Below are 11,450 nucleotides of genomic sequence, written 5' to 3'. Positions count from 1 at the left end.
CAGGACTGGGGAAGGAAAGGGCTGAACTTCCTGTCCTGACTTGGTATGGCATTAAAGCCATATGAGTTGGTATAGACAGAGGTGTAAAAAAAGAAATGCTGCTAATGTCAGGAGCAGATATGTGCAGAGAGACAAAGAGCTGTTTGCAGGTTTTCAGAGGTGGACCACTCTGTATGTCTGCCTTCTTTCTCTTTCCTGCTCACAAATGGGTCTGCTTGTCAGTAGCAGCTTCTTCTTTTTAATGATTTTTATGTTTTGATCATAGTTGGTTTATAGTGTTCTGTCAATCTTCTACTGTACAGCAAAGTGATCCAGTCACATACATATATATTCTTTTTTTCACATTATCCTCCATCATGCTCCATATCATAAGTGACTAGATATAGTTCCCTGAGTAGCAGCTTCTTGTTTTGTTTTGTTCTGTTTTTAAGGGCTGCACCCACGGCATACAGAAGTTCCCAGGCTAGGGGTCCAATCAGTGCTCTAGCTGCCGGTCTACACCACCACCACAACAACTCAAGATCTGAGCCAAGTCTTCAATCTACACCACAGCTCAAGGCAATGCCGGATCCTTAACCCACCGAGCAAGACCAGGGGTCGAATCCATGAGCAAAACCTCATGGACACTAGTCAGGTTCATTACCACCAAGCCACAATAGGAACTCCCTGTAGCAGCATCTTTTTTTGTGTAGAGATTCAGGCTCATGTTCCCCAGGCTGAAACAGTGTCACCTGGGAGTCATCCTTAGAGATACTGGGACCCCACTTGTAAATACTTCCAAGGCCACCTGAGAAGCTCCCACACAGCTGTGAGAGATGTCCCTGCTTACTCATAGGAGGAGAGTCTTCCTCTCCACACCCCTTATGAGGACAGGCCTGCTCTGTCTCCAATGATCCCTTGTGATCGTACATGCCCTGCAACTTTGATGTGAATTCAATGTACAAATGAGCAGCAAGAAATCTTGGAATGCTTCTCATAACCACAGCTAGAAGGAAACTCAACCGAAGATCATGCAGCACCAGTTGACAGAGCAGAGAGAGAGAGAATTACATTGCTGCCGATGCCTGCAATAACATTACATCCCAGACCTGTAACTGTGTGAGCGAGGGTCTGAGCTCCAAGTACCTTCATCTGGGGTCTGCTCTTCATCACCGAGGAGACAGTCTATAGGAACCATGGCCAGGATGTGCCAAACATTGCTGAATAAATTAGTATTATTATTTTTAGAGTGCAAATATCTGCATGGATGTAAACAGATTATGGGGACGGTGGTTGGCAGAGAGCAGGTAAGCTCTTTCCTGTTCATGGCGAGATTTTGATGACTTGCCTTGATGATAGATGGGAACCCTTGGGTTGATGTCACTGTAACCGAGCTTGCTCGAGATTTGTTGGCTGAGATGGAAGTGGGAGAGAAATCCCCACCGCCAGCACCTTGATGTATCTCAAGCTGTTCCCTGTGGAGGTGATTCTTTTTGTTTTTTTTTTTTTTTTGTCTTTTTTTTGTTGTTGTTGTTGTTGTTGTTGTTGCTATTTCTTGGGCCGCTCCCGCGGCATATGGAGGTTCCCAGGCTAGGGGTCGAATCGGAGCTGTAGCTGCCAAGCCTACGCCAGAGCCACAGCAACGCGGGATCCGAGCCGCATCTGCAACCTACACCACAGCTCACGGCAACGCCGGATCATTAACCCACTGAGCAAGGGCAGGGACCGAACCCGCAACCTCATGGTTCCTAGTCGGATTCGCTAACCACTGCGCCACGACGGGAACTCCTGGAGGTGATTCTTAAAGAACTATTTAACCACTTTAAGAACCCAGATTTAATAACCCCTACAGATAAAGTTGCTTTGTTTTTCTCCTGCTTTGAAAGCAAAGCACCCAAGAATCTCTCTTTATGACCACAAACAGCCACTCATTTCCAAAGTCAAAGCCAGAACTTCTTTCTTTCCCTCACTATTTGGACTTCCAAACATTATAGAATGCAGTAGCAGCTTCTGAAATACAATGCAGTCCAAACGTTTGTTTTTAGCCCAGATATAGATAAACCCGGACCAGGAGTCAAACTGAAATCATGCTAAAATTCCCATTTGCCTTGGTTACTAAACGTTTGTTGGATCATTGGTCTCGAAGTAGTTAACCTTATTAAGGATGATATCTAGCACAAAAGGCAGGGAATAAGGTTGTGGGTTTGGAAGTCCAACAGTCACCAATCTGTTTTCTTACTCCAATCCTGAACTCAAGTTCAGTGTGGCCTTCAGTTAACTATTTTAGTCTATCAGTTTCCTCATGTGTAAAGTATGGATAATATCTACTTGTAGATTGATGTGAGATTTACATAAAGTGATAAATAGGAAGCACTAAGCCCAGTGCCTGACTCACAGTGCACTCATTGCATATGAGAGGTTATTGTCATTTTGTTAATGACAAAAGAACTAACCCATCAACTATATGTCATTAAAGGCTATGTCTTTTACAAGATGCTTATTGGGGGATATATAAAAGGCTATTTAAAAAGTTCATCTCTTGCTCCCTTTGGAACAGGAAGGAAAAACAGAATAATTAGCATGATTATTGTAGCCTAACCTTTTATAATATGCAGATATATGACAAAATTACCAGGTGAAATAAATCTGCTTGCATAATTTGGAGTTAACTGTGCTGTGTAAGGTCATGAATGCAAGGCTTGCAGGAACCTGATGGGTCCAGAATGGGCCTGAAATTCAGCCATAAAGTGAACAAAAATCTCAAGCAAAACTGCTAGGAGCCCAGGCAAAGCAGCGCTGCCTGGGGGAGCAGAATTTCCTGGGCAGAGAACCTCCCTGGCCCTGGCCTCTTCCCAGGAGAGCCCCGCCTCTCTGAATACACATTCAAGGACTCTCAAAGCCAGAGCAGCTGCACAACCCACTTATTGTGCAGGGGCCTTGGGTGGGGAGACCAAGAACTTCCTGGCAGTCTTTAGACCTCAACAATAAAGCACCTATAAGCCCCGAGGAGGGCAAAGAGAACTCCTGCTGGACTTCCTCTATAGGAGGAGGGAGCTAGCCTCCACCCATCTGACGAATCACATCCCACCAAACTCCCAGCATATGACACTGGCACTGATGCTCAAGTTTCCTTGTAGCATTTGTCGCTGTTGGTAAGGGAGTACGTGTTAGGTATGGTCCCAGTACTTTAGGCCCTGTGCTCTTTTTTATACGTCCCTCCCGTTGAATCATTTTATGGAGCAAAGATGATTCCCAGGCACTAACTCAATTAAAAACATTTCCCTGGATCAGAAAAAGCAGGGAGTGGCACGTTATTTCAGAAAGCACAGGGATGGGAGGGAATCCAGTTTTTCTCCAGACCAAAGAGTTGCCTGAAGTCACCACCCACCACCACGCCTCTGTTCAGTGAATAATAAGTCCTAATTGTGAGGCTCAAGATCTTGTTTGGGAAAACAGACCAGAAGAAAAATGGCAGCAATCAGCTCTGAAATTTCCTGGAGATTAAAAATGCCAGCTCTGATGAGGCACGACCACGTGTGATTCTCCCCGACAACCGTGTGACAGGCGAGGCCCGTGGTGTGTCTAGACACACGCACAAAGCTGCTCGTTAAAAGCAGTGACATAGTGGTCATGCCAGGCCACCAAAGCACCCATGCTCCACGGCCTTTGGTTAATTCCAGTTTTGCTTGTTTCCTCTCCTTCCCTCCTTTTTTTTGCTTCCCTACCATAGCCCAGCTTTTTCAAAAAGGATGTAATTCCTGTAACTCTTTCGTAGGGAGAAAAGGCTTTACTTGGCGACTTTTGGTTTACAGGATCGTTGGTGAACAATCAGTCTGTCTGGCAGGAAGGTACGCCCGCAAATATAACAGGGAACCAACTGGCTCTGGGCACTTGTCCAAGCGGCTTCATTTAAGGCATCGAGATCATAGAAACCCTTGGCTGAAAAGTTAAAGAAAAACAGAAGAAAAAAAAAAAAAAGAAGAAGAAGAAGAAGAAAGAAAGAAAAAAAGAAAATGGGAAAATGGATCAGTTTTCATTTTGGAGAACCATGCTCTACTTTTTATGGAAAATATTTTCAGGAAATACCTGTTGACTGAGGCTTTTAAACAAATCTATTACTTTTGCCAAAAAAGAAAAAAAAATGTGCTGCTCACTCTTTTAAGTGTTGAGAACAGTTAGCTATGAACCAGAGGCTTTTCAGTCCTCAGCTTTAAAAACGGAAAGATATTGTTTTATGTGTTGTGATATGCATTCTTCACTAATTATTAACATCTTTGCTTATACATTATTATCTTGCAAATATAACTTTTGGCTTTCTTTCAGTTCATTCTAAATATAAGCTAACAAAAGAAAAAGAAAATGTATTTGTATTTGCCTCTTCTGTAATCCTTCAGTGGAATGTTTTTAGAGGCCAAAACTGACAGTTGAGAGTGAATTTAAGATGAATTATATCCTAAAAATTTATCATCTCTTTATGGCCATAAACTCAGAAATTCTTTAAGTAATTAAAATGAAGAATGCAAACAGAATAGTTAATCTGATGAAAAGAAGTGTCCTTAAGAAAACAAGGAAGACAGCTGAGAAATGTACAATCTTCATTGGCAGAGCATTGGAAAAAAGGCATATGGCTTTATTTTAGAGAAACACTGTGAACTTTAGCTTTAATAAACCTTATTTAAATAGAATGGCTTCAGCATATTAAATTAACTATGTCTTAAAATTGCCCAAGATATGTCCCACAAAATGTAGCCAGGCACTCAAAAATATATCACAAAGTTTAAACAAAAATTATTTTCACAGCATGTATTTCTTCACTAAAGCTCAGCCAGTTCTCATATAACTTCTATCTAATGGCTCACACAACCATAGCAAACCTTAGATTCTTTAACAAGTCTACTAGTATTCTTTTTTTTTTTTTCCTCCATGGGAAATTAAACTTCAGCACAACAGTACAACCTAAAATTTCTCCATTGGATAAAGCAAGTATTACTTAGTATGTAGGATAGGAATGTATATTTTGAGTGCTTTAAAAACAGCTGAAAAAAGAATGGCACTGACTTTCTCCTTACTCATATGAATTTTTTAATATGGACTCAAAAACTCCAGAGTTTTCACTGATTCTCACTTGAAGATGATTTATCACATTTCTAAACATTTTAGGATTTGGACTTTGGATCTAGGGAAAGAGTTATTGGAACTCTATGACTATTGTAAGTCCATGGGATGGAAAGGGGAATGGGAATTCTCTTTGCCTAGAAAGGAAGGGTACCTTCAGAAATAACAATAGTATGGCACCTAGAGGAAAACTGCAGGAAAGTGCAATTATGGGACTTGCCTTATCCACCTGTCACCAATAACAGAAGAGTGAACACTTCAGGGCTTTCAAAACAGTTATTTCTCTCACCTCTTCTATAACTGTGGTAATTGTGGTCAAGCAGAGAAAGTGATAAAGATAAGAAGTGAAGGGAACATATTTTTGACACCAAATGAGAAATGCTGGGAAGAAGTGTTTCAAAGAGGTAAACAGGCTCTGTGAGCAAATGCTCTAAATTCAATTGATGAATATTTTCATCCTGAGCTTTTTTTCCCACTTGCATGCAGGGTCCTCTTTTTGGCAAGGACTGTGAAGAGTTAGGTTCCAGCAGCCTCTAGAACTTGATCATGACAATCTAGAATCCACTCTAAAGGTTGTTTAAAAAAAACTCTTTTTGGGTCTATCTCTAACAAGAGTGTTTTGGGCAAATTGATACTAAATGACCTCCAAGGACCTTCTGGATGTATAAATCTATGGTTACCTAAAGAGAATCAATTAATCGAATGATACTTCTCTTAAAACCAAGAATGGTTTTCCTTTGAGGAGAATCAGGGGATCGACTGGAGAAAATGACAAGGGTAGAAACACGATATCTGAGTTTGCAGGGCAAACATTCTCTGTACTACTTCATCTCATCCTACATGAGTAAGCATAAGGCTCCACAGGAGGCCACACACGGCAGTTTTCGATGTTCCAGCTTCATAGGGCTTGTGCAGTGCTTTACAGACTATTAATTGCAAATTTACCAAAATCTGGATATTTCGTATAGACGTCAAGATTTCCAGGTTCTTTTCTATTACTGAAAAATATCCTCACGGTAAACTTAAGGCTAAATTTCTTAATGATGACATCAGCTGGAACGGGGTGGCCACTGTCCTTTTAAGGACAGGTGGTGTTCTCCAGCTCCTCATAGCCCCCACTTTCCCTTTTTTCACACATGGATGAATTTATGCAATTGTATAACCCAACTGGTGGACCCTGTAAGTATTTCTCTTTAGTAGCCCTGCTTTATGAAAACTAAGACACAGTCATATTGGAAAACAGGTTTCCAGCTGTGCTCAAAGGTTTTTTTAAGCTTCGTGTTTTTTAAGTAGTTTTTTTGATACTATATGAAAGTAATATCTGAGAAATAGAGTAAATTCCAGTGAGTCCCTCTTCTTGTACAATATGCCAAGATGCAGTATCTTTTTGTCTCAGCATCTGAAGACAACACTTTGAGCAGACATTCTGGAACCATTTGTTGTATTTGGCTATAGACAAGGCAGTGCACGTTGCTGATTTCAGTTGTTTGAACAAGTAAGAAAAGAGTACCACTACTTTTAGGTTTAGAGAAAAAAGTCTCTTCAACGTGCAAATTCTTTTCCCCCACAAACTTACCAGTTATGGTCCTGACTTCCGGTTTTTTTGGTTCTGGTCTCCTTAACTCTTTAGGCAATAAGTTGTTTTCGTTATGCCATTTTTTCAGACATTGTGGTTCATGGATCGCAATTGATTTTGTTCCATATTCACGACCACAAATGTAGCAAACAACTGTTGGTGGACGCCTTATCATGGTTGGCTGCAAGTAACGGAAAATATCTTTTAAAGTTCAGGCTTGAAAATTAAATTATCACATATTTAAATGAGATAGGCAAATCAATTTTTTTTTTAAGCCTAAACTTTCTGGTAAGTTTAACTTTTTTTTTTGGCAGTGAAGAGAATAAACTACACTATCTGACTCCTCAGTTTGTTTGGGAAGAGAATAGGAAATAAAGAAGAGCTAATCAGAATTCTACATATTGATACTTTATAAAGTGCATTTCTCATTTAATAAATACTGATAGATTGTCTCCGGACTCTTCCCCATGCTGAGACACTACAAAGAGAAATCAGGTATGAACCACCCTTCAGGAACATCAGGCTCTAGTACAGCAATATGCCTGAGACATCATGACAGTCACAGAGAGTGTTTATAACAAATACGGCTGTGCCCTCTATCTTTCCCTTGTGTTAACAACTTTCTGCTGCACCTGTGAGATTCTCTGTCTTTTTAAATCTGGCATAGACTTCACCTACAGGCAGGACAACTAATCAATTACAGATGGGAGGTGGTGAATACTTACACAGCTTCCTCACTCTGGCTATTTCCATCGTCTTCCAGAAGTCCCCAGTGAGATTGTACCATAGTTGCTTATTAACACACTAAGTTTCCTTCTCTTCCCTGTCTCTGATCCCACTACTTTATCAGGGTTCCTGAGATCACTCCCTGCCACCCCCCAAAAAAACCATTCTTGAACCATATCCTTTTCTTAACATTTGTTTCTGGGAGAACCAAATCTAAGCAAGAGTTAAAGATATAACCCAATTGGGAGTTTCTGCTTCTGCTAGGATATCGAAAGTTACAAGAAACATTTCTCCCACCTAAACAATAAGAACAAGCAAATAAATATTCTACGGAATATTTTATTTTTTGATTACTGGATACTCCAGGTTGCAAGGTAAATTAATGAACTAAAAGGACTGCCTCAGTTTGAGGGTAGATCAGCAGACACAATAGAAAACCTCCCATACCCCAACACAAGTTGTCTGCCACAAAGAAAAGGGCAGGAGAGCTAAGTGTGAAACCTTCTGAGGTGCAGCACACAGGTACTGTGTACAAAAGCTTTCCTGCCCACCAGGTCTTACTCCTAGTAATGGGGTGACCATCCAATGTGAAGAGAGGCAGGAGCACTGAGAGAAAACCTCACCAAGACAGGAACGTAGGGCCTGCCTCAATGTGAGGGTAATCATGGAGAATTAGGCCATGACCTAGACCCAGATAAGAGCAGTGCACTGCTGAAGGAGGCGTGGCAGCACTAAGAGGGATTCCCTCTCTGTTGTAGGCATGTAGGGTCCACAGGAGTCTAAGTGGGTGGCAGAAGAACTGAGACGAGATGTTTGGCTCCAGGCCTTATACTAAATACAAGGCAGGGGAAGTTTACCATCGGGGAATTTAAAGCCTAGAATGCATTGAATATAACTAAAAATGAAATATCTGAGAAGCTCAGATAACTTCAAGCAAGATACATAAGAAAAGAAAACTAGATATGCTAAAAAAAAAACTGCTAAAAACCAAAGATAAGCTTGAAAGCTGTCAGAGAAAACAGAAACAATACATACAAGAGAATAGGGAAGCAATGAGAAGAATTCCAGGTGACTTCTCATCAGAAAAAAATGAAGGACAGGAAAGAGTGGAATTACATTTTTAAATGCATAAAGGAAAAATATTAAAGTAATTTCAAAATTCCATATTAAGCAGAAACATCTTTCAAAAATGAAGGTGAAACTATGATATCTTTAACTAGATAAAAGGTGAAAGAATTTGTCCTCAGTAGAGTTGCTTTATGGGAAATGCTGAAAGAAATTCTAAATGACGAAGGAAAATATCAGCTAGAAATCTGGTTCTATAAGAAGGAATGGAAATACTAAAAAACACAAATAGGTCAATAAATTAAAGCAATCTTTAAAAATTTTTCTTAATTTTTGTACATATCACTTTAGACTATGGGCTCTTTAAAGAAAAATAGTGAAAAAAGAATATGAAGTTTATAGTCTATAAATGTAAAGCTAGAACAAAAAAGAGCACAAATTATAGGGACTAAAAGTTGGAAACAGATTGTTATAGAATTCTTAGATTTTTCTTGGACTAATTTTTTAAATGTAGAATATGATATGATAAAGGTTCATTTTTCATCTGTATAATAACCAATAAAGCACAAAGTCATACAAAGAGGAATAACTAAAAAATCAACAGGGAGAAAGAATAGTTTTTAATAGATTGATGAGTTAACTACCACCCAAAGAAAGATATGAAAAGAGGAATATAGGACCCACCTTCCGCCCACATGAACAAAAAATAGGTAGGAGGAAGAAGTGTGATTAAAACACCAAGGTGGTAGACAATTCTAAATATGCCAATAATTTCAGTAAATATAAATGGACCAAAGAACACAATTAAAAGGCATGGATTTATAGATTAGATAAAAAAAGCAAGTCCCAATTGTATGATCTTTATAGGAAACATATTGTATGAACATAAAGACACAGATTATGAGTAAAAGGATGGGAAATTTTTCATATAAATACTAAACTGAAGAAAGTAATATGGCTATATTACTAAAATGTAATTAAATTCAGAGAATGGAAAAGTTTCTTCCAGTTGTAAAGCTCAGGGAATGTTTTAAGGAGGTAGCATTTGAAGAATGGGTAACTTTAGATGACACAGCCAGGAAGGGATGGAGAAAGATATTGTAGACTGAGGAAAGAGCATGAGCATAGCCCCAAGGACAGGAATTTGAAGGTAAGTACAGAGAGGAGCAAATAATTCAGCTTGCCTTATGCCCAGTGTAGCACAAAGAGCTAGAATCAAAAAGGTAGGCTCTAACCATGCTCTGAACAACCATGAATGTCATGCTAAGATCTGGATTCTGCTTTGTTTTGTGATAAGCTTCTAGGCAGGGAAATAACATATAATTTTACTTCAGGAAAGTCAATCTGGCTGTAAAGTGACTAAAAGGACTAGCAGGGTAGCATGTCTGTGAGAGTTTGAGCACACATGGCTCTCGTAGGGATAAGAGAATGATAGGTCCAAGAGAACACCAATAGTTTATTCTAGATAACAGGGAAGATGGTGATATCACTTACAGAAAGGAAGAAATTGGGAAAGATGTTGAGGAAGGGGGAAAAATGGATTCTGTTCTGGATCTGTTGTGTTTGACATACTTGTGGAATTTAAACTTGAATACGTCCAGACAAAATGAAAAATAGAAGCCTATAATTCAGGATTAGTGGGATTTAGAGCTATTTTCCTAGAAAATATGTTTAAAACTATAAAAATTCCAGAAAAGCCATATATAAAGAGTACATGGAGAAAAATTCCTGGGAGAACATCTGTAATGAGGAGATTGAGCAAGGGAATTGCAGCCCAAAAAGATAAAGGTTCATGTTTGCAGTTAAAGAAACAGGGCATGGAGACAAGATATTCCATTCAGAATTCTGGAAACATTTCTAGTTCCAGAAAGTTGGTGTCATCAATTCTGTGGAATGCTACAGAGAGTAATGGGTGGTTGAGGAAGGCCAGTAAATTTGGTTGCCAGGAGATTATAAACCAGTAACTTTGGAGAGTTTAGTTCCAATGGAGTGATAAGAATAAAAACTAAATTGTTAGGAGTTAAAGATTAGGTCAGGAAGAAGAGAAATAAACTTTCCAAAAGTTTGCAGAAAGGAAATTTGAGAGATAAGTAGAGCTGAGGAAATATTCGTTTTGTGGTTGTTTTTAGGACAGGAGTGTTTGGGGCAGAGAGAAAGAAACTATAAGCCTAAGAGAAAAGGGATAATTAATAGACAAAGACTCTGAGGAAAGGGGAGGAGATGAAATCAAGGGTGTAACTGAAAATGTTAACCTCTGAGGAAAGGGAAGAAAAATCAAATAGATGAAGTATGAGGAAGGCTGCAGAGAAGGGAGGAATAAGAGGAGCTAATATAAAAGAATTTAGTCTTCTAATATGAGGCAAAGTGGTCTTCAGAGAATGGAGACACTTAAATTCTGGGAAATGGAATGCAAAAAATACTAGGATTAAGTACTGTGGGAAATGTAATAGTGATTCAATTAGGGAAGGATACTCACTGAGTAACAGAAAAGGCCCAGTTAAATTGAACTGCAAGAAATTTCAGCGGAATTAAATGACCTTTTTCAGTATGTCTTAAGTAGCACTGGATGGCATGAAAACAAACAAATCAAGTTGTCAATATAGTCTCCATTAGGGGAATAAAACATGGTAAAATGTGTGCATGTATTAGAATCAGCTTGCTTTAAATTAAGACTGTTGAGGGTTCCACCTGTAGTGGAAAGAGAACAGGGCAAGATTGTATCATAAGGAAACACATCGATGATTTCTATCTATCCAAGCAGAAACAATAGATTCTAGATGAGTAAATCTATGATGAATACAGATCAAGCAAAACAGAAAACAGAGTTACTCCCTGGATGATCCAAGTCTTTAAAGAAGTGCATTATTTGGAGTTCCCATTGTGGCTCAGTGGTAATGAAACTGACTAGTATCCATGAGGATGCAGGTTTGATCACTGCCCCTGCTCAGTGGGTTAAGGATCCAGCATTGCCGTGAGATTCGGTGTAGGT

The 11,450-nt window shown here is 39.3% G+C and overlaps 1 protein-coding gene across 1 annotated transcript in view; it reads right to left on the bottom strand.

The window, feature by feature from the left end:
- The window catches only part of LOC100525452 (zinc finger protein 474), a 136,530-nt gene continuing 128,482 nt past the window's right edge, over nt 3,403–11,450 (bottom strand). The window contains exons 8-9 of the mRNA XM_021084681.1: nt 6,671–6,851; nt 3,403–3,918 (exon numbers count right to left, since the gene is read on the bottom strand). Coding sequence (XP_020940340.1) covers nt 3,767–3,918; nt 6,671–6,851 — 333 coding nt within the window. The 3' untranslated portion in view covers nt 3,403–3,766. The remainder of the gene's footprint in view (nt 3,919–6,670; nt 6,852–11,450) is intronic.

This window comes from Sus scrofa, chromosome 2 (genome assembly GCF_000003025.6).
Source record: "Sus scrofa isolate TJ Tabasco breed Duroc chromosome 2, Sscrofa11.1, whole genome shotgun sequence".
Lineage (NCBI taxonomy): Eukaryota > Metazoa > Chordata > Mammalia > Artiodactyla > Suidae > Sus > Sus scrofa.
The sequence above is the reverse complement of the archived record's forward strand: the minus strand, read 5'-3'. Positions and strand labels throughout refer to the sequence as shown.